The 24,036-nt window shown below is 39.0% G+C and overlaps 1 protein-coding gene across 6 annotated transcripts; it reads right to left on the bottom strand.

The window, feature by feature from the left end:
- kiz (kizuna centrosomal protein) lies at positions 1-23,694 on the bottom strand. 6 transcript variants are annotated; one of them, XM_067480135.1, is made up of 14 exons: positions 23,537-23,694; positions 23,087-23,149; positions 22,493-22,655; positions 21,277-21,351; positions 19,443-20,058; positions 19,061-19,304; positions 15,979-16,098; positions 15,151-15,315; positions 13,350-13,500; positions 11,189-11,345; positions 10,682-10,744; positions 9,257-9,361; positions 8,723-8,792; positions 1-1,056 (listed from the first exon to the last, which is right to left on the bottom strand). In XM_067480135.1, the coding sequence occupies exons 1-14, from the start codon at positions 23,608-23,610 to the stop codon at positions 1,017-1,019; spliced, it is 2,106 nt and encodes a 701-aa protein (XP_067336236.1). In that variant the 5' UTR covers positions 23,611-23,694; the 3' UTR covers positions 1-1,016. The 6 variants fall into 6 exon arrangements, with proteins under 6 accessions (XP_067336236.1, XP_067336239.1, XP_067336237.1 ...); XM_067480138.1 differs by lacking the exon at positions 1-1,056 and adding an exon at positions 1,963-7,369 and having other exon boundaries at positions 21,277-21,325; positions 22,493-22,672; positions 23,537-23,614; XM_067480136.1 differs by lacking the exon at positions 1-1,056 and adding an exon at positions 1,965-7,369 and having other exon boundaries at positions 22,493-22,672; positions 23,537-23,614.
- Between the last annotated feature and the right edge of the window lie 342 nt (positions 23,695-24,036).

The raw sequence follows: 24,036 nt of genomic DNA, 5'->3' as shown, positions 1-24,036 counted from the left end.
GCAAACTCCAAATTATTCTGCCACAGTCCCTTTTCTGTGGTGGGTCAGGGCTGTCTGAAGCCATTACTGGTAATGAATGTGGAGTCCTACTTTAAAAGGTTCAGGCATGTAAAGTCACCTATCGCTGACTAATGGAATCCTGCTGACACTGAATGCCAGGGGCTTTTACCACATCCCAGAATGGCAGTTTTGGAAATTTACACTACAGACATAATGAACTATAAATGTAAACTTGGGAATGTAGCCTCCCACACAGTAGTGCCAAGTTATTAATAGATTCACAATGTTTCGTGCTCTTCAAAAATGATAAATTGCACAAGACACCATCCTATGGTTTCAGCAACAATTCTACTTGTGGCTCATTACCACAAAAATACAGAGGAATTTAGACATATATGATTGCACATCTGTACCATGAGCACAATATTAAAGAAGCAGTTGTGGAAATGTGTGTTGAGTATTTGTTGGAGGGACTATATATTCAGTTTGTTAACGCTGCAACACTTTGTGTCCTGAGAGATGGGCCTCTTCAGCAGGTTCACAGGTCGCGCAGCAGCGATGCAGAGTGGCCATTGTGCTTTGTCATTTCACAGGTGACTCACATCACTACACTCGAGCATGCTGGAGGTAGAGAACTCGGAGATGCCTGCAGCATTCAAAATGCATGATTTTCAGCCTAGTGCAAACAAATCGCTTTAAAAGATCAGTTTAATCTATTTCGAGCTGTTATTATGAGCTGGGAGAGTTGTTCAGATAAAGAGACTGAAGCAGGGTTAACATCAGAGTGTTGGACAACTCTTCACATACTTTACCCAGTGTGAGAGCTGTCAACTTTATTTGTTTTTACGATACAGTGTGCATATAATTTACATTACAGACCATTAAAATAATGATCATGGGATGAATTATAAAATATAAAGTACCGCATTTTAAAAATATCCCTGGGGAAATATCAGTCATAGAAGTCATCAGTGTCATCACTGTTTGTGTTTAAGGGCTGAGGACGTAAGGCTGCTTCAATCTCTGAGTTGCTGTCGTCTGATTCCCCCCAGAAAGCTACACACAAAGGCAGAGAAGAAAAAAAAAACAACATTAGTAGAACAGAATACTTACTCATTTATGCTTCAGACAAAGTATAACCTTAAATGGCTGCTACATAATTTCTTTATCAAACCAATTGTACACTCTCTTTATAGGTGTTCCAGGGTTTGGACTGAAACTAAAGCTTACCTTGAGTATCATTTCACATTTCTGACTATTATAAAGTCGAATATGTGTCAAATCTAGATCTTTTCACTCAGACCAATGAAATGTTCCTTGAGTGACCTGATCACAGCTGTAAAGATCTAAATGTTGCAAATGTGGCACATAAAAAATCCAAGGGGGTCAAGACATGTTGATGGTCTGAACTGGTTAGATCTGCTTCTGATCAATTAAATAAAGATATGGATGTAATGCACACTGTTGTTCACTTGGACACTGAGTGCTGAACATTTATGCAATAACTATACTACGTGTACTTTGTGGCATTATTTAGAGCAGTTTATAAATTGTCCAAGATTCCCTGGATTATGTGTTTAAGCTTTTAACAGTGATGTAGGAATATACACTATTTCTTAAATAGGGCTGTTTTAATTATTCATTAGCGGATTAGGCATTATTTGCTGACAAGATCAGCCTTAGCTTTCAGTGCCCTGGATGTGGCTCCAAGGTAATTTGATATTTACACATCATGAAAAAGCAGAGCTGCATTTACAGAGAAATTATTTTAAAATGGTGGTTCTTTTTAATATTTAATTTTATACTTGTTAATGCACAACCCTCTTGGGTGATCTATTTGGTGGAACTGACCCTATTTGACACTACATCTTAACTTTCAATTTATTTGACTTTGTCTATAATCACCTTTTGACTGAAGATCAGACTGAGTCTTTGAGTTAGTCTTCTCTTTCCTGTAAAGACAAAATAATTATGTTGGAAACTAGTGTTTACACACCCATACCAGCGAGATATTTTCTTTTGACAAAGCAGAGAAGTTTTGGTGCAGTTTGGCAGTGTCAATGTTGTGTCTTACCACCAGCAAATACTACAACTCCATGACAATACTGGACGGGCAACACACTGTAACACAAATTTCACTCCAGTGGAGATTATTTAGTTAAGCTCAGACAGTGCACCAGAGGGAACTTCCTTGACTCCTGTTCTAATTGTGCCAAAGGACATCCACAAGGCCCTCTTTATTCAAAACTAGTCCAAAGACAAGGTTGCCAGGTTCCCATAGCTCTGGTGATATCGCTATGTAAATTTGTGACCTCCGAAAAGGCTTTGATCTATCTCAATGCATATGCAATAAGGCCCCCGTTCCACTTTTAAAGCCCTCCTCTTTAATTTACATCATCACAGAGCCTATTCACAACCCCACAATATATCCTCATCATTTCCCAGGTTAGCATACATATCCATATGGCTTATTTGTCTGGTCCTTCAATATTGTGCCGATGTTGATAGTTGTCTTGGTAAGAAAAAAGATGCAGTTTTAAGCAGATGAGCTCCAACAAAAAAACAGCCATTGAGATTGTTCCTCCATCTGCATCAATTCAAACCCATGACCTCTCTGATTGTCATCCCTTCAATCACCCTCATCTCATCATCTCTTTTCCTTGTTGCATGTGACTGTACATTAAGTATAACGACCAAATTACTCTGGCTGTGTTCCAGCTCCTGTCTTCTAACCTATACATTGCCAGAACAGCCAGAAAAAGGGCACCACCCATTCCTAACTGTGAGCAGATTGCTTTCTGCTATACAAAACAAAAACACAGAGTCAGTATAATCATTAGAATGTAGCCTTTATAGTCATATGAAGATAGCGATTCCTACAGGAAGTGTGGATAATCTTTCAGTCTGTACATGCAGTGCATTGAACCTCTGGGACTTAAAATACAAGCAAATCAAAGCAGTGGCTGAAAAAGGTAAAAAAGGTAACTAAAGCAAAGACACAATGACAGCCTGTTGCATTTTCTTGAAAAGGGACTTTGTTTGGCAAAACATATGTATTTTAGTTTAGTTAAATTTTGAGTGCAAAACTGTGTCAGGCCACCTGCTGTTTTTGCTTTAATATCTTCCTAGATTATGTTATGTTTAGCACCAGGAAATGTGAGCTTTTTTCTTGGGTACTGGTCACACTAGACTGACAGGCTATACAAAATAATTTAGTTTGAAGGAAAAAATATCCAATTAATGTGCTGGTTTTTGGGGTTTGTACCACTAGATGAAAAACTTAATTAAGTGCTCTACGATACACAAGCACTCTACGTTAAACAAGCTTTTTAATGCAGTGTATAAAATTCACAAGCTTTACTTCTTACTTTACATATGGAATGTTCAAAAGTGAAAATATAACTTTTATTTGTCAAAGTTAGAGCACAAAATTCATGATAATGTTGACAAATATTGAGACAAGCTAACCTTTGGTTATTACAGTGAGGAAAATATACATAACTACATTTTACAAAGACAATCCCCCTGCTATCTGCATTTAGCTTTTTAAATTGTATAAGAGATAGACACTAAAGCACAACTAAACCACAGAGACTAATACATCAATTTACAGCTGTGAAGCAACAGATCCTGCCCAGCAAAAATACAGCAATAATCTATACGATTACTTCCTCTCCTTTGCCACAATAATAGCTGTTACCGATAGTAAATTGAGCTTTTCTTTTCTTGAACTTCCCCCCGGGATGGGAATGATCTATCAGCTGTTCCACTTCAGTGAGGGACAGGACTGATTTCAAGACAGGGCCATTACCATAGAGAGCCCAGTCTGGGTCTGACCTCACCAATCTAATATTCCGTTTCCATAAACATTTATGCCAGTTCATCTTCTGCTGAGTTTCCCTTAATTGAGGCAATGATCTGAATATGTAAGACGGAGCTGGCTAGTGTTTTACAGGCTCTGGTAGACAGAGGTGAATATAATGTGTAAAATGATGCAAATTACACCTATTGTAATGTCCCCATTTTTTCCAATACCTCGCTCATTCTTTATCTCTAGCCTTTACAATTATTTCATATTGTTGTTTAGCTCACGTTTTAACCGTTTTTGTTTCTGCTATCCTGTGTTTACAATGACCTTTAAAATTCAATGATGAGTTTTATACACAATACACAGTTAGAGGATAGGCGAAAAAAGCGCTATTGATATTTTTTGTAAAATTGAAAGTAAATTAGGTTTGTTGTTACACGTATTCAATTACATATTGTAAAAATTCAAGATAGGCTGGATGCTGAAGCAGTGACTTTCTCTGAGCAAAAACAAACTAAACCGAGCAAATCTACAAAACTCATGTGACTGCAGATCTCATTTATTGTGCAGAAATGTGAAATTGGTACCACTGGTTAAGAACTAGTTAAGCAGGTTTTAAGGATAACCCAATGATTACTGAGATCCACTGAGGCGCTTGGATTTAGGATAAAAGTCCTTTTAACTATACATTTTAAACCAGGGTAATTCTTTGTAAGAGAATCATTTTTCCTGTTTGACTAAATTTGCTTTGCTATATCTTATGTAGGTATATTAAAATGGAACAATTAAACATATTCTACTAATGCAAGGTACCAACAAATAAAAGTGTGGTCAGTTTAGATTACAGCATTAAACTGCATCAATAATAAAAATTTCATTTACATACAACAGCGTGTTGTGTAAAATTATATAGGTACTACACATTATATAGTATGTATATCACATCCAAACCTGGTTTGCTCTTCACTTAAAAAAAAAAAAAACATCCAGTGTTGTAACTGCATATAGTCCAAAATATCCAGAAGCATAGCTTCCTCTTAAACATACTGTCCTTTCAAGCTGAATTTTAAAATTGCCATGTAAGTCTAGCATGTGTTTTTATTTTTATTTTATTTTATTTTTTAATTTTGAACCACTGTAGATGTATTCGACTTATAATGCTATAGCCACATTAAGGAATGTGCATGTCAGGGGAATTAATGCTTACCAAGCATTAAATACTGGATAGCACACACTGATAGCTATAAAACAGCTTTTATTTACCCTGGCTTTTTTTTTTTAAACTTCTGCCACCCACACACAAATGCTAGTAGCACAATAGCACTTTTGCACAGCGGTGCTTGTCTAAAGGTAAAGGGAGACCCATCACCTCATCATTCCCATCAACTCCTACTCCCATCCCAGCTATGACCCCACAGAAACATTGTTTAGGCTCCGTTTAGATGTACTCTATCAGGCCTGAATGGTAGCAGGATATAGCCCTCAGTGGGGGCAAGCAGTGAGAGACAACTGTGAGTGCATTGAGAGTGGGCACTCTCTAACATGTGAGTGCTCTCTGCTGGCAATAAGCAAGTACTGCAACTCAGTGAAAGAGCAACTGGGCCAATGATTTCAACATGCTGTGCTCTCCTCCTGACAGGAGAAAGGATGGGTAAAGGACAATATGATTGATATCATGGTGGGTTTTCTAATATACTGAACCATATGCGATGGCAGAAAATTATTGCCTTACATGTCAAACGGACACACAATAGCCAAGTCACAATATTAAACAACTATCACATCACATTTATTTGAGGGAGTGTTTACATGGTTAGGCTGTCTCTGTTGCAATTATGTGAAAAAAAAAAATGGGCAAATTAAATTAACAATATGACCAAAAGTAAATCAATGAAAGTGAAACCAGCCGATACATGACAGTGACCACCTATGGCTGGAGCATCTAAATGCAGTCATCCTCGTCAATGACTGTGCTGTTTTTCCTGTTTTGGCTGGGTTAACTTTAGTCTCCACCCCTAAATGAAGGAGGAGATCAACTATCACCATCATATTAAAATGGTAAACAGACACCTAATTCTATGGCTGTTTAGATATTCTCCAAAACAGGGATACAAATTAAGTGCTGCCACATGACTGATGATGGTGCTATACATCTGCACACTGCATAGAACAATATTTTCTAATAGTTTCCCTTGACTTACATATTTAAGAACATCCACCTTTCACTACCTCTGTCCATTTCTGTCCCTTTGTCTCCCTCTATCTCCCAGTCTCTCATTCTACATCCCCTCCCCTACATGCCTTTCTCTCAGCATGTCCCTCTCACCTCTCCATCCCTCCTCCCAGTGAGCTGTCAGAGATGCACACACATCACCTCCCCATGAGATAGACAGAGAGAGAGAGAGCTTCAGATTTTGACACTCTGAGTGATTTGAGGTCGAATGCTTGAGCACATCCTGTTGTCCAAGGCAAAGCTGTAAATCACTAATTGTTGAGTCAAGGTTTTTGTCAAGCAGGCACTAAGCACAACAATCATCACACTGGCTGATGGCTGGAGGATTTTGTTTTCTGTGTGTGTTTCAGTGCACATGTGTTGACGCATTTTTTAGGATCACAAAAAAAAAGGGGGGGGGGGTATTAAAAACCCTAATATAAAAATAAGAAAGGAGTGGCATCTGAAATGCCTACAGTAGAAAGGAGCACAATGATGCTTTGCACGAGAGGAAGCAGTGGCATGCACTCGCATACAAAGGGGAACAAGTGGTCTTTACATGGAGTGCAGCTGCTTATTAAGACTCACTCCTTCGTGCATTATTCCTTTCATCCCCACTCAACCACAAAGTGATTTTACTTTTCCAGTGACAAAGACAGCAAAAGATTTCTAATGGAGAAATCCTTAATAAATGTTGCAGATTAGTCGCTTCCCTACGAGTCATAATACAATAAACAGGACATTCTATAAAAGTATCTGTCTGAAAAACACTGTGTGGGAGAGAGCAAGTAAGGGAGAGAGAGAAAGAGGGACAAAAAGAATATGAAAGACCTCAATTCTCCCCCCAACACCATAATAGTGAAATGAGCACATATAAATGTGTTAAGAGTATCTCTTTGCATCTTGTATAGACTGCATGCATTTAATCTGTAAAGCTTATTAAGGCCCTAGTCATTGCTATGCAAAGCAGCACCCAGTGCTTTTCTCTTGCTTTTCAGCCGAGTGCAGTGTTTGGCCAATAGGACTGGCCCCCCGCCTCTCATTCTGCATTCATAACATGCAACATTTGCACAATGTATCTCTCAAAGGCCCTGAATAGAAGGCCTTAATACTCATGTAAACAACTGCAAACCAATTACTTAATGAATCAGTCCCACACATAATGAGGAGCCTCACAAAGGGCTATAAATGCATTTTTGCACCAAAGCCTCTGCTTTAAACTACAATCCCTCTGCTGTAGTCTAGGCTTAACTGGCAAATCATAATTATTGTCTAAGACAACAGAGAAAAAGGCATTTTTGTATTTTGAGTCCAGCTCCATCCTCCTTTTGAAGTCTCTCATCAGCTCACTGACAAAATAAAGCAAATAATTAACAAGTAGCATTGGGGGGGGGGAATACAGGAAGACAGGGAGAAAGCTGGGCAAAGAGATGGAGAAAGGGCAAGAGAGCGAGAGAGTGAGACAGAGAGAAAGGAGAGTAGCAGGGCAAGAGCGTGCTGCAGTGTTATGTTCTGCTTAAGTGCAGGGCTTCCAGACCACTTGTGGAAGCAATAAAGCGCAAGAAGTGAATGTGGTAAGTGGTATGTTTAAATTTAAGCATCCAGGATAAACAGAGAAAGGATAGCAAATCTCTGTATGACCGAACATAATATGATGGTCATGGTCATTAGCAGTTCTTGGAGTTCCTTCCTTCCTAAACTTAGTTAGATTAGACTTTTAGGAAAGCAAAACTACCCATTTTTTCAATTTTTAAGTACATATGTACACAACTTGTGTCTGGTCATTGCTCAAAGCATTCTCTGTTTCTAATTTTTGTTCTGCAAATGTTGTTTAATCACATATAATGTAGGTTTTCCATGCACTCTAATGACAGTGAGACAGGCACCATCTGAGAAGGTCTAGGCCCAAAATTGCCTCATGTTTATTAAAGAGGGTGGTCACTGGGGCTTGGCAGTAACAGACATCAGCAGCTATGAGGACCACAATAGAGCCAGCCCATTAGGCCCTTCCCTTGGCTAATAGGCAGACTGGGAGTGCCTGCTTGCCAGGACAGGGAGATACAGACTTCGGCCCTTGTGTCCGCATGGTGCCCAGTAATCACATGAAATAAGAGAAGATTATTCCTCATAACGTTTACCCAGCCATTACTGCAGCCCAAATGGGTTCGCAGTGAAGAGGTGCTCTGAGGACCCAACATGCAATTGCAGATTTGATGAAGTCATGTTGATATTCAAATGTACCCGTGATGGTGTGAGCTTCCATCAAGCTATTTATCATTAGATGTTCTTTTCCAACCCACTTAGGACTCTGATTTGAGCAGTCTAAATGTGTTTCAAGGGTGAAAAATGAAAGGACATTTGTCCTTGTCAACACTTGAGTCCCCTTCTTCCAAAACAGTCCCTGATTCTCTTCTTGACATGATCTGTTTGCATTTTGACAACAAGCCTGAAAACAGTGAGGAAATGACTCAAAAGTATTTTTTTGCTTTTGATTTCTAAGACCTGGCTGAACCTAGCAAAACAGTGAATGAGAGGGGCTTTAGGGGCCTTTTGTCTTTGTAAGCGAGTTAATGGGTGGTGCCCCCTTGATCTTATGGAAATGAACAGGGAATTATGAGAACAGCCATGCAAATGTACATCAACCACTTTGGTGTCTGGTGGCCCATTTCCTGTGGCCCGTTGAATAATAACAATGTCCTTACCGAGGGTAAGGGTCTTGATGTGAGAAGCATTTGGCCCTCCCCAGGTCCTCTTCATAGCCATGATTTATTCCTTAAAAGGACAAACAGGGCAAGATAAAACCATTTGATTGAGACATCTCATCAAAAGCTAATCTGCAATGGCCATATATACACAAACTTATGGTAAGGCTTATGAAACTCTAAGGAAGAGTTACTCAACAGTAGTTTTATGATCTCTTCATATTCCCACGTGCTTATGGGAGAATGGTGGCATTTATATGTCACTATACATCGTTTTCTGTATAATGCACTTGAAACTCTACAAGCACAACCAAATTCCTCCTGGTTAAAGCCAATGTTTGCTGAGAAGCTAACACTTTTTTGGAAATGGATGGGAAAACCTGGATTAATATCTTTTGAGTTTTGGCAATCATTTATATTTGCTCAACAAATGTGATCCTCCTTGGGTGTTGTGGGAACATCTGGCCAGTGTTGACTAACTGTGAGACTCCAGATGCTCGTTACTTGACTGGTAGAGTGGACTTTGTCTCTTACCCGAGAGGCCATCCTCCTCCTCCTCTTCTTCTTCCTCCTTCTCTTCAGAACTTTGTAGCCTTTTCTGCATGGCTGATTGTTTAAGTAACTGATATGCTTTTGTTTCTATTGAGGGACGCACACATGCACAGAGAAAGACAGACAGACAGAGACACACACGCACAGTCAGTGTCAAATATTTGCTTAAAAGCCAGGTTTCCAACTTTCAGAGGTTTCTGTGTTTGATGAGACAACAAGCTTCAGTAGCTAAGTCTTTTGGTCTCAATGCTGCACAGAGAGGGTGAACAGACTGGACTCAATCAGTTAAGCTGTTGATTCAAGCTTACAGCATGTAGCAACTGTTTCCATGAGACACCAATGAGTATCTCACATTATCTCAGCATCCCCTAGCAGGAAGGCAATGATTGATTTTCTTTTTGAAAACATACTCATAATTACTTTCAGTAACACACTAAAGCAGCTATACTATTTTAGAGGAGCACAAAGACTATGCTGGCAAAAATAAACAGACAAGAAGTTCATAATAAATACACTGTTGTCTCAATGATGTGGCTAAAACAAAAAGAGGGAATCAAAAGATAAAGCAAAAACTTGACCTTGTATAAACTCCTGGCATTTTTTTTACAATTAAAAAATACAACTTTTAATATTTTTTTATGAACTCAATGTTTACAGTAAAAGACAATTCCACACAAAGCACTTTATACAGAGACTGCTTTTACATGTAGGCTAAAAAACTCCCACAAGGTCCACAGATGCACATGTCTTGGCAATTACTCTCACTTCCAAGGACATGCTATTTGATTGTGACATTGATGTCACTCAGTACAGCAAAACCCTTTCCTTGCAAAACCTATGTTTTTTAGCTGGTTATGGCTCTTTTGATTAAGTGTAGCAATAGGAACCTGGACTCATTTTGCTGGCTGTGCACCTCAGGGAGGCAGACATATGAAACACCCTGTAGGAAATCCGATGGCCAAGGGTAATATAGGATTGCTTTACATTTCAGAGGTGCAGTTGAGGGATAGGCACACCGACTGCTTCCAGGATGCCTTCACATCTAGTAGTTTTCAAGTCCAGCCCCACAGGAGCATTGTTTAGAAGATAATGAGAACAGATGACAGATCTCTTGTGCTTCCCACCCTGGCATCCTGACAATTAAAAACAGCCACATTATGCTGGGCCAGAATTTTATCAATATTGCTAGAATGGCTCAGACCAGGCTGAAAACGCGGCTAGTGTTTTCTTGGAGATAATTAGAGAGAACTAGCACAGCTCTTCAGGTGGGACTTTGACCCTGGATTCACCTTGATCATCCTGCCTCCGCCATAGCGTAAAAGAGCCCATTATTCACTGCAGTGGGAAGAAAACAAACCACAACATAAGGACAGTATGAATGCTGGGGCACCGGCAATGCCTTTTTACCTCTAATAGGAACACTTTCCACAGGGCTTTCGTCCTGGCTGTCCTCTTCACTACTTTGTAGTTCTGTAAGAAAGGGAAGCGCATAGTGAGAAGCAGTGACAGAGGGGAAGGGAGTCTAGGAACAGAAATAGGATTGGGGGGTCTTTCTTTAGCTCTGAATAGAAGGCTGTATGAAAACTGGGCTGTGAGGAATTCATAAAAAGCTCTATGGTGAAATTGATTGCTTTCAAAATAGGGAAGTTTTAGTTCTCTGCAGAGATTGTTGACAAAAAACTGTACATTTGCTCCTCTTAATGGCCTTGTTACTTATTACTGTGCAAGGATAGACTGATCTCAGTGTGGAATGTTTGGGGGTTTGTAGGAATCAAACTACTTGCTGAGGTGAGAGTTTTTGATTATTATAATATGCAGCAATTCTTCCATAACTAATATGTTAAACCCAGCCTCCCAACATTCTAGTCAATTTAAAATCTTCATATTGTTCCCATGCTAATAAACTTTAGTTACCTTGAATGTGTTGCTTCTGTACTGGCCTGGCTTGCCTCGCATCACCATCAGCCAGCAGAGAAGAAGGATCAACCGAAGAAGACAAGTCACTCTCGTCCTCTGCTGAGGGGCACTCCTCACTGGACCAGGACAGAAGTGTCCTCAGCAGCACTTTGGCCTGTGAACAGCACAAATTAAAACCCCATTCTTAATTGTTCCCATTTTGTGAAAGAAGTGTCAAATTGAACTCTCACCGATTAGGCAAGTCATTTACCTTGGCCATGGCTGCTCGCACAGAGGTGCAGTTGTAGTGCACGTTCAAACACCAAGAGAAAATAACTTTTCAAATTTTCTCACTCGTTTAACTAAAAAAAGATTATTTCGCACACTCTCGCTCCTGCTCTCTCTCTCAATCATAGTTTTCTCTCTCTCTTCTCATCCATGATATTAGAGAACTGCCTAAAGAATGCAATCACCCTGGCGTTAATGTGCAACACGTTCCAGATATCTCCCCTCTTGGCTCAGAGTATTGAGACAAACTGCTCTCTTCCTCCCTCTCCAGCTCATTTTTTTTTATCTCTGGGGAGATGAGGATACACAATTAAGAGGAACTGTTCCGGGAGATGAGGAGCAGGGAGATGCCACACACCGATTTCCTTTCTTTCCTTTTTCCCTCCCCCATATCAAATCCTGCCATCATCATCTCTATTTTGTGATCAAAGACTGCCTCTCAGACTCACATGGCCATTTGGTACTTTTAATGAGCACTAATATGGAGGGGACGATCAGGAGGATTTTGACAGTGACAAACTTAAAGTACATTTTAAGTTGTTATCAGTAGGTCACAGTAAAGATTGACAATGCACATCCTTTCATTTTCCGAGAGGGGAAAAGACATAAACACATGCCACTCTAAGCTTGCCACTTGGTATTTGATGCTGCTGTACAATGAAAACTGTCTTGATCCATGTCCCTGATATCCGTCTTTGTTCTTTTTTTAGATTTAGTCAAATGTACCATTGGTTGAGGGCTCTCGCAGACCCACTGCATTTTAAATATCAATGAATGCAACTGTTAGCACTTGAATATTCAAAGGGCCTCTTTGAGTGTGTGCATGCGAGCTGCATGCTCCCATTTGTCGGAATAGCCAGGCTGTGTGGCAAGACGTGAATGGAAATTTCTGTTTGCTCTTGTGTGTGGAGAGTAAGCTGTTGCATGAGAGGACACTGAAGAGAGAGGGAGAAATAAAGGGATAGATGGAGAAATAGAGGGAGAGAGAAATACTGTAGATGGAGTAGATGCAGTGAGAGAGATAAAGAGAGAAAGATTTTCACTCTGCCTTTTCCTGATGCACTTGGACAGAATGATGTAGATGGCTGTACCTCTCTTCCTTTTGTTAGATCATATTTTCAAGAGGCCCTACAGTTTCCCTCTTTGCCTCTCTCATTGCATTGGGGACACTGGAGCAAGATTTTCAAGCCACAAGAACCCCCACAAGATGAGCCCGCAAAAATTAGTAACACAAACGCCTGCATGTGTACTCTATATACAGTATGTATATGATTATTCCTGCAGATAGGATGACAAATTGTCTGAAAAAGTGGTATTCCTGACAGATCTCTTAACATCCTTTTGGCTTCTAAGCATGAATATTGATTGCACTTTATTTCTTTGTTTAATTGAGCATGATATGCACAAGGTCAATGAGTGGGAAATTTAAAATAAAGCTGTTCATTGTGGACAAGGTCCAAATGATTCCCACATTCAATCAGACCCAGCTGATGGCTATACTTTTGGCTAATACCAAATTAAAAGCAAGTGTTTCTCAGATGAATACGCCACATGGGATGAAAGAACCCAAGTAGAGGCAGTAATTTGCGATTACCACATGGGTCAAGGTTTCCATTCTGTCTAGGTCACCGCATGGAGCAATCTGATGAGTAGTCAGCCAGGGCTTGATTTCAAACAGCAGACACAAAGAGTGCACTAATTACTAACTACAGCTCTCTTCAAAAAACATCCAAAGAAACAAGGAAAGAAACAAAAACACTTTTTGAAAGAAAGAAAAATGAACCATTTCTCTCATGTAGCTATCTATGTGTGCACATGTCTGCTTGGTTTTGGGACTGTGTGACCTCCAATTTCTGTGCACAGTGGGAAGTGTGCGTGCCTCCGACGCTACCTGGTGGCTGTAGGTGGCATGGCGCTCCACCAGCAGTGGCGTGAACAGCTGGACCAAGCGCTCAGTGCTGAGGACATTGCGCTCCTTGAGCAGAAGGGTGTGCTTGAACCAGCGATCCCACAGCCTAGCGACATCAGGAGGGAGGCTGGTGCTGTGGGTGGGAGTGGCATTGGTGGGAGATTAAAGAAAGGGCCATGTATTTTTTCTTAAATCCAAAATAGGATATGTAAAATGTATGGTTATTAAACTACTACAGCTAAAGATGAGAAAAATAACACAAAAATGTAACTAATGTATGTAATGTATAATAACAAAAATTATTATGCTTTTTCTCAGCACATTTTATTTTAAAGACTTTGTGTCATCTCAAAACACTTTAGAAGATGTACATTATTGATGTTACACTGAATGTACATTATTGAGTTACACTGAATAGACACAGACCAGGAACTATGTTGTTGCTCCTGGTTTAAAAACTGGATAAAAAGGTCAAAAAGCCAATAGGCATCTCCAAAGGAAAGAGAGGGACACTGCTAGATGTGTTCCTTTGAACTGAGTATATAGCAGGAAAGGTCTCAGTGAAATCAATAGAGTAGTGAAGCAGAGCATGGATTTGGCTCAGAGTATAACTACTCATTATCCAAAGGACTGGAAGTCACAGATAGGGCATTTTAATTTACTCATGACATTCATCCGTGCAGTGTTACTGCACAAGCTGACACCAAAGATGACCTTTACATTTGTGGACAAGGGAGACTGTATCAAATGGTAGTGTGCAATATCTCAGTGACTGTTAGAAGTGCGTGACCCTTCCCCCACTGTCTGGCCTAAATAAATTAATTAATTTTTAAAAAAGCTTTCCATTCTTTGTCTGAAAAGTGGAATTGACTTTACACTAAGTCTGTTCACTTTCTCTATGACAACAACAGAAAGGTCTATTGTACTCTGTAGCTTTCAGAGCACTGATATTTGAATTACTTAATTGTAGCATGTGCATGCACACACACACACCCACGCAACTATTTTGTTATAGTACACATTTAACATTATGCAAAAAAAAGTTAAGCACAGGTTAACAATTTTTCACAATGGTAAAATCATCTTTCAGCATTTTCAACAGTTACATAAAAAATAATGCTGTTTTTTCCTGGAGTAATTGTGTGTCCAGTTCATAATGGCCACTATGGTTTTAATGTAAATAATGTGGGACAAAATTGAAAATCCCTGTTTTGTGTAAAAAAAGAATAGTATCCGAAGCTAACATAAGCCTTCATACACTATTGTTAGACAAATCAAGTGACAATCTCCCAAAATTAAAGCCTTCCTACCACATAATTCCCTATTTCTGTTAATATTCTTTCCATGCAAGCCAACAGGGAAACACTGTTTAAGGAAATGCAAAGACAGGATTTTGTGCTAAAAAAAGTCTGCAACTTTAGATTTCATGAGCATGTTATTAACCTCAGAAACAAAGACTGTGATATTTCCACAGCTGTATTAACAGTAAATTAGGAAGGTGTATTTTCATGGCTAGCATAAACAGAAGGAAAAAATACAGCAAGCAAAACAGTTTCAATGTACATGGGGCATTCTTACTGTTCTTTCATGACAAACTTGAACACATCTATGAAGCTATTATTGCAATTTTTTTTTACAAATTGTCCATCCTGCTATGCTGTTGTGCTTTTTATAATTTACAAGAATTACCAAGCAGATAAAAGCACAAATAAATACAACTACAGAAAGAGCACACATACATATGTCTTTGATGAATGATTCACAGAATAACCAGGAGCCTTACCTTATTTTATTAGGCTCAATGGTGGACTGGTGAGCACTCACTAGATCCTTTGGTAACAGGCAGCCCTTTCCTGTGCTCCATGACAACCTCTGAAGCTCACGAAGGACAACTGCTCCACATGCTTCAAGATCCTCTTCATTCAGGCTCTTTCCACTGTTACAAAGGCTATGCAATGGAATAGAGAGCAGTAAGCTATTGCCATGGAGCTTTGGGCTTAGACCATGGGTCAATACATGGAATACATCCAGCAATTCACATACAAATACACTGTGCGTATAACCATAAACATCAACCGTATTATCACAGCAAGACTAAACCGTAGATCAGGGGTCATGACACATGACAAACAGTCTCTTCACTACTGACAATGCTGACATCATTCATAATACTCATACTTACATGAAGATAAGTATATGCTGGGTTTAAATAGAATGAGGAAGCCATCCTTTGTCAGACATTTATCCGTACTTTTCAACAAGAACTCCAATTATGGTAAATTAATCATGCTATGAAATATAAAAGGCTTATAAAAAGTAAGCCCAGTCTAATGAAAGACATTCTCCATCCTCCATCTCCCTGACTCCCAATAGCAATTCAAAAGGGTGGTTACTATAACAATCCACTGTGTTTGAAAAACCCCTCAGAAATAAAGGTGTGTGCAGGTTGGTGATGACACTTCATCTAAAGTGAGAGCCCTTGGCAGAAGGATAATATGTTTTCCTCATCTGCAAAAACAGCTACATGGCCACTAAATAAATATACACTGCATTTAATTTCGACCGGGAGAGATAACATTGTTAAGTTTGAAGAAAGACATCAAGGGTGTACCTGATAATTCTATTGAGTTGTCTTCCATCGGTTGAAGAATCCCTGTACACACTGATCTGTTCTTCATGGAGTCGTCCTTCGATGCTGTCTAGCAGATAAAAGAGTCCTTCTACGGAGAGCCTAAAAACATAAGGGGGTGAAAGGAAATAAAAATAGAGATCAATAGGCCTGCTATTTTTAAAAAATAAAAGATACCATTGGATCCAAAAATCAGTGATACATTTTTACAGCCAATTTCCTTGAGGTACTCAAGGACTGCTAGAAGAATCTGATCATTAAAATGCTACTGCCACAATGCAGGACAATTCAAAGTGTGTTTATTGAGGGCACTACACGTAACCTGGCATTCAAAATTAGAGATTGTAGAATTAGCTGCCTTTGGCTAGGGCAAAAGTTTAAATCAGCTATATATAGTCAATGGCAAAATAAACCATAAAAAAAAAAAGAGTGTAATAGTATTATTTAAAAAAACATGAAAATACAACACTATAAAAATCACCATCTCACTCACAGTGTAAGATAATGGCAAAAAAAAAAACACACAAAAAAAGGGGCCCCTAGATGAATTTCTTTTGGTGAGAGATTTACACTTTAATCTGGTCCTGTGTGAGGCGGCAAAATGAGAATGCCTAATGCATGTGGATATTTGAAATCCATTTCTTTCTTGAGCATTAAGCTCTTGGTGGCCCTCATTCAATTCTTCAAGAAACCCCAAGCTGAAAGATCCTAAGTCCCCTGACATAAAAGGGGCCAAAAAGAATTTATGACAATCTGTAATGGGCTCCTGGGTTAGGGGTCAGCAAACAATTGCTCCCTCTTTTTTGCAGGTTGTTTCCTGGTAACATCCTGATTAAGCTACCAACTTGAATTATATCCATGACACTCTGTAGTGTGCAATCCGTCTGTGCTAAGTCCTCTTCAGTTTGGCTGAAGTAGCATAGGCAAAAGCTCTGTCTTTTTTTTTCTCTCCCTTATCGTCAGCGTGGGCCTTGAAATAGTCATTTTTCTCTTTCCACTTTATTTGTCAATGCTCTTCAGAAAGAGAACTTTAGAGAGGAAAAAGTGAATTAGTTGTATTTTTCTGTAAACCTCTCTCTCTCTCATTGTATTGTTGCCAGCTTTCATGTCAAGGTCTTCAACCTCACTTTAGATGCTGCTGTTGTCCGTATGTCGACATCATCAGCAGCGTATTGTTAGCTAGGAGGAAGAGGTCAGCCTCTCTGCAGCGATATTGCTCTACAGTGTACAGTACTGACTCCAAGGTGATTTACCACACAGAATGGCCTCACCGTTGAGTGATTGGTGTCAGGGGGATCTCAACAAGCTGGCACAGACAGCAAACAACGCACAAAAGGAAAAGAAAAATATGCCACAAGTAATAACAGCACATTGAGTGCAGGGACTGCCCGATTAAATTTGGGATATGTTCCACCCCACTGTGAATACACATTTTACAAGTACTGTGTGACACTATGCAATCATTTTGCTGCAAAATTTAAAACCACCAGAAAGACAAATGAAAAGGTATGATGCCTTACGACACTAATTACTATTATTTCACTTTGCATCTATAAGCTTTACATTTTTAGGAATCCAAATTTATTTGTATGACATGATGTCCACAATTGAGTAAGGCCATCATGCAGTTCTTAGAGGACATATTTGAGAGCAGAACACACTGAGACCACTATGACGAGCCTTGAAAAAGACACCTAAGGAATATTTCAGTCATGCCCTCTCACTCACCCCTGCCATACTGGAGAAATATAATGGGATAATCTAATGAATTGGGCAGGCTCTTTTTTTCTGACTGTGAGCCGAATAGGAGAGATAATATGAACTTTAACTTTAAGAGAGACAGAAAGAGAAAAAACAGAGGAAGAGAAAAAAAGAGACTCAATGTTTTTTATGGCTTTACAAAGCCTGTGGTTTTATCCACATACACAGAAAACCTCTGTGTAAAAAAATTAAAGCTGCAGCACCCACCACCGGGTCTACAGCACAAGCTAACAGCAGTTCTTCTTGACGTCACACTATAAACAGTATACAGAAAATCAGCCATAAAATGTATTGCCATTATGGACAAGTGTCAGAGCACACAGTGCATAGCAGCTTTCTGAGTATAGGGGCAAAAAGCTAATGCCAACACTGAACTATGTCCACCACAAACTACCAGCATTCATGTAAAAATATCCTTTATACTACAATTTGTTTATCCTATGAAAATTAATTAACTCTTTTTTATAAAAATTGCCATAGTAAAATAATGCAATTGTACTTAAAAAAAAAAAAACACCTAGTTGACCATTTGTGCAACTGGGTTCTTATTCGAAACAATAGGTATAATAGAAAACAAGCATAAATTATCCAAACACAGACACAAAACATTTAACAATGAGAGTGTCTGGAAGAATATGGTAAAAGAAAGTACACAATATATTTAAAAAGGTTTTCAGAATTTAAGGATCATGTTCATAACATACTGTATATTGTAGAGAAAAAGAAGAGGTTCTATGAGCAAACATTCACATAGGATTTTCTGTGGCTCTAACCCGATCCAAAATGATCCTTCAACTCAGAGGCCATCATCACGCTAAGGATTTGTGGCTGTAAGTGCTGTCCACATGCCCACCCTCCAGAACACTCTATGGTGCCACAAATTTCCTCCTCCACTGGGGACTTCCTGAGGTCTCTCAAGCAGAAAATTGCTCTGTTACAGCATTATCTTGGATTATGGCAATATTGTTGGTGACAGGTCCTGAGCTCTTCCTATAAGATGCATCACTGCCACCACCAAAGCTACTGCTGAGCAAGAGAGAGCACGATGGCATGGACCATGTCTCCCTCAATCCTCTCTGTCAGACTCCAACGTGATGGACGTAAAGAGGACTGAATGGTAGTTTTATGTACTTCTATAATTACCAAACCTCTGTAGTTCAGCATGGCCATACAGGCCCACTTTTCTCTGCTTTGTTAACTTTAAATATTAACACATAACTATACATACCAATTATATTGTGAACATAAGAAAAGAATGTAATCCACTTTAAATTTACCTGGCAACAATAAACATGAGTCATACATTGTGTACCTTTCCAAGGTCACTGCTCGAGATGTATTCTTGGAGCCATCAGAGTGCAGGGATGTTTCAGGACTGTGCTGACTGTGATCATCATTCTCTTTAAAAGTGCCATTCCTCTCAGGTGCTACATCTTCTAGCAGATTCTCCTCCAGCTCAGATTGAGTCAGAGAAATGGACAGGTCACTAGCACTGTTCTCTGACACCTGCAAATCAGAACTTGTTGTGCTGACACTGTCACATCTACCTGAATGTAAACAGTGCAAATGATTAATTAAAGCTCATTTTAAATCGAAAAGACAACACAAAGTACTCTTAACCAAGTATCTCAGGAAACACAATAAAATGGTATTACAATGTATCAAGCAAGAAATAATTTGCAAACCTGGTGCCTCTTCCGCTTCTTTTCCAAAACTGGTTTTAGACATCAAATAACTAGGACCTCTCCCTCCACCTTCCATTATGTGTGGCTGATGAGCCACCTCTTGTGAGTCAGTGTGCTCTCCAGGGCAATTCTTAGCCCTCATGAGGCTACTGCTGATGGGAGACAAATTTTTCTTATGCTCTTTTAAGGTCACCAGAGGTGAAGGTTCCTGTTCATCATCACTTCCAAGGGGCATGTTGCCAGCTGTGCCTGTTAAGGCACAGACAGATGGGAGCAAAGCCATCTTTCTTCCACGATTGTCACTCAAATTACTGCCGTCGGGGGAATCATTTGAGCTTGAAATGTCATCTGATAAATGTGCTCCCTTACTGGCAGCATCCTCGCCGCTAACTCTGAAGTCCTTCAAAAGGCCACTCGGTAGACGTTCATGGGAGTGTATGCCGCGATTTGGTGAACGAAGCAATGCTTTGTCTGAGTGTACACTTGTGGTTCCAGCTTTAGCATCAGAGTCTCTGGAGGTCTGGCAGTCCATAAAAATTTCTCCTGGTGGTTGTGTAAAACCCTTAGAGCAGTGAGAGAGGGAGCTGTCCCATTGATTCCCATGAAAAGCGTCAACCTAAGAAATATTTAAATACAATTTAAAATTTGTTGCTTAGTTTAAATAAGTCTATTTGTAAGGAAATTAAACTCAAGTATGTAAACTATCCACTTTACAATTTTGACAAAGTGTAGCTTATTTGGGCCAAGGTCAGAACTTTTTTTACCACATCTTTCAGAAGGATGTCTCAGAATCAATGTTTTAACTTTTAATCTTATTAGAAATCCTTTAGACAATTTTTTATTCATGTCTGCAGTGTCACCGGGAGGGGAAAGGGGGGGGGGGGTGAAAAGCAAAAGCCTCCCTCCAAACATAATAACAAAAAAGCATGGCTTCTGTTTCTTTTCTGATAAGCGTCTTAAATACCAAACAGTTAGCTGCTTAATAACATTCACTGTAAACCATGCAGCCTGCCCAGCAGATCCACAAAGTAGGTAAAAAAAAGAGGAAAAGTTAATTTCTTGGCTGAGTGATTCCATCGGTAGCTGCAGGGCAAAGTAAAAAGTGTTTCACTAAAGTAGCAATTGATTCTTCTATCAATCTGCGGCACGCATGTGCTCTTCCAAGGAATGTATTAAATATGAAAATCATATCCCGTTATCATCTGTCTCCAGCTTTCAGCCCGGTAAGCTTCCCTTAATGAATGCTGCAGCCTGAGGGACATGCACACTGCCAGCCAATGGCTTGTATGCATAATGGAGTGACGGTACCATTTTGCTCATTACAATATCGACAGGCTGAGGGGGGTTTTTGCACACAGTTACAAGTGACTGCTCTAGACAGACTGCTCCAACTTATTATGAGATGTCTTAGACATTTCATCTAAAAGAGCTTTAACTGCTTTAAGTGAAGGGAGAAAGCAGCTATGGGCTTGAACTACATCGCTTGTACAGATTCACCGGCTAGGATTAGACACCTGTGCAATTACAGATACACAGTTTAAATGCAGACTCCTCTACAGATTTACCAGGCATAATGTCTGCTTTCCTTTGTTATTCTAAACCTCGAAATACAGCTTGATAGAACAGAGATTTGCATAACCCTTGTAAACATTTCAAAAAAGAATGATCAAACATAAAAAAATAGGTACTAGTTTCAACCCTGACAAACAACATATACAGCCAACAATACAAGGTACAAAACGTGACATGTTCAATTATTTTATTTCAAAATACTAATGCTACGTTTATTACCTTACAGAGAGTATACATTTTATGTTGAACATGATAGAGTTACCTGTGTTTTATCTGGCTCTTGTTCCCTTTTCTTCCTTGCTTCCACAAATCTGGAAATTTTTCGCAAAAAGTCAGCCTTTAAGATATGTAAAAAGACCAAAGAATAAACAGAGAGATAGTTAGATAAATGTTACGTACATGTGGTGTAAAAGCAGTAGGCATCAAAGCAAAAGTGACAACATCAAGCATCAGTAAATCACACCAAGTTTGCCCAAAGAAGTGTTTTCTGTGTATGTTAACCCACTTAAACATGCATTTGACCTGCCAATAACTCCCTTACTGGCTATTTACTACCTGGCTATTAAAAAAGAACTAATGGCCTCATTTAAGGCACTTGGATTGCCTTAAACATGATGCACCTTGTCATAAAAACATTCATCAGTTACTGAAGTAGAACATTTAAAATTCTGCTTTTATAATTTCCCTCTTATATTTCATTATTTTGTACAACCAAATGTAAAAATAATTTTACTTAAATTAATATAGAAAAGTATGCACCTCAGCATACTTGTGCAGAATTTCACTTTATTCAATGGCCACCTGAAAACTTACTTTTACACAGCTTTAAAATTAATTCCTAATCACTTCATATAATAGAAACAAAGGACAACAGGACAACCAAATAAAAAAAAAAAACATCTAGGATTCATAAAGAGGAAATAAAGCAACTGCTTGAGGGGAGAGAATGACTAAACCTCTGGAGCACTTCAGAGTCTCTATATTGGGCAATTAACTCAGCGAGTCATAATTAGCCAATTTTGTTAATTTGATATTAAGCTGTCAAGCACTGTCGTTGAGTTCTGAGTGATAATCTCACTGGCTCATTGTTTTCTCCCCATTTGCTTGTTTTGATAAATTGTACAGTTTGAGCATTTACTATTGTCACATTAAGCACATACTACTACTGTCACAATTTTAGCATAGCATTAAGTCAAGTCTGTGTGAAAATGCTTACAATACATAATTCTTACAAACTTTCTAATATATGAATTGTTCTCATTCTAAAGTAAAAGTAGTTTGATAACCCATTAGAGGTAATTTTACAATATTCAAAATATAAATATTAGGATTAATTTTTATTTTTATTTTCTGGAATCCTGGGTCACCCTGAGTAGGTGGATTGTTTCTTCAGCTTGTTTCTAATATAATTTGATAATGACATAAACTCCAATGAACAAAATAAATTGTGTTTTTGTGTGTGCACATGTGTGTTATACCTTTTGCTGTTGTAGGGGCCCATGGTCAGGACTATATTCCCTCATGCTAATTTCTATGCACTCCACATCTCTCAGAAGCTCAAGGTTTCTCATTTTTGCTTGTGCTTCCCTGTCACAGATTTCCTTGAGATAACTGTGCAGTTTGGAACACTTTATCTGTGAGCTGAAGGCGATGGAGAACTATTATTCAAAAGAAATATTATCTACAAGTGTTGTCAAAAAATAAGAGCAAGACATTCAAAAGGAAAGGTTAAGCACAATATGTTTTAAATTTAAATCTTATTCTCAACTACTCAACCAATTTTTGCTATTTTGACCTGGAATGTTAATATTTATGAGAATCAATTAACAATAAAAACATGACATTCTGCTTGTGCCTGTAACACATTTGATTTCACATGTTAATTTCCATTTTCCAAATTAAACTAATAACATTATTATCCATCTGTCCGCATACTGTATGTAAACAGATGTGGTAACTCTGCAAAACTGAAATGAGATAAAGTCAGAAGACTTTTATCATATATATCTATTAACTTTATAACTAAATATGTACGCCAAGGGATAAGATATACCGTAATATATATAACTTACATTCTTTTATCAGATCTGGAGTAAGCAAAAAGTTCCCTCTCTAGTTCCAGCCTCCGTTTTTCCCTGCATACACAAGCAGGAAAAGCTGTTACATATAAACACACGCGCGCGCCACTGCGGTTATATTCGTGTTTCCTACGTTAATTTAGGGTCCATTTTGGCAGTGTTGGTTTGTTTTATCTATTAACTCGTTAAAATAAGTCTAACGTTATGCTAATGTTGGACCTGCTGTAAAGATTAGCCACAGACAAAAACAATTGCACCATGGGAACTTTTGCTAATATGTTAACATGTTAGCTTCCACTCGTCTACATGCAATAAACATTACTGTTAGCTGAACTAGTTAGCTATCTAAGCGTTTCTCCGTTAGCTAAGCAGCAGCTAGCCTGTTATCTCCCAGTGCCAAGCAGCGAAAGAATCCTGGCAACAGCAGTAACGGTAAGTCCTCACCTTATATGCATGCTTTGCTTAATCTTTGTTATCCTTTCATAATATTGGTCCTCGCAGCCGGCCATGCCTGCCATTTTCCCCGGTCTTGGCGCTGCTTAACAGCCGAGACGCGGCGGAGGAGGAGCAAGGGAAAGAAGGCTGGCTGGTGTTGAAGTTGGTTACCATGAGCACCACTTCCCACAAATCCTTGCTGATAAAAACAGAGAGCACGTGGTGCCAGTACGGGCGCGAGCGCTCCTCTCAATTTATGTTGTAACATTATATTGTTTACACCAAAAAGTGGTCTTGCTGTCACAGAAATCCCACTGAGTGTTTCCCAACTTTTAATATTTACGTACATACAGAGCTTTTTACAGAGTGCAAAAACGTAACGGACTCATACATACATATGTGTTTGATTATCATGACGTAGCCCACTGATTTTACACGAAATCTACCAAAAGAAAATTAGGCAGGAATAACACTTCCCAACAAAAATTGTGCATAGTTCAGAAATCTTA

Source organism: Channa argus, chromosome 16 (genome assembly GCF_033026475.1).
Source record: "Channa argus isolate prfri chromosome 16, Channa argus male v1.0, whole genome shotgun sequence".
NCBI classification, from domain to species: Eukaryota; Metazoa; Chordata; class Actinopteri; order Anabantiformes; family Channidae; genus Channa; species Channa argus.
This window is presented reverse-complemented; position numbering and strand designations above follow the sequence as displayed.

Bases quoted from the DNA above. Each gene is read 5' to 3' on its own strand.
- kiz (XM_067480133.1), bottom strand. From the start codon at position 23,610: ATGGCAGGCATGGCCGGCTGCGAGGACCAATATTATGAAAGGATAACA. The intron at 19,305-19,442 runs GTTTGCAAATTA...GTTTACATTCAG, and splicing joins AGAAGCGGAAGAGGCACCAG to GTAGATGTGACAGTGTCAGC. The intron at 11,346-13,349 runs GTAGCGTCGGAG...TGCTGTTCACAG, and splicing joins ATGCCACCTACAGCCACCAG to GCCAAAGTGCTGCTGAGGAC.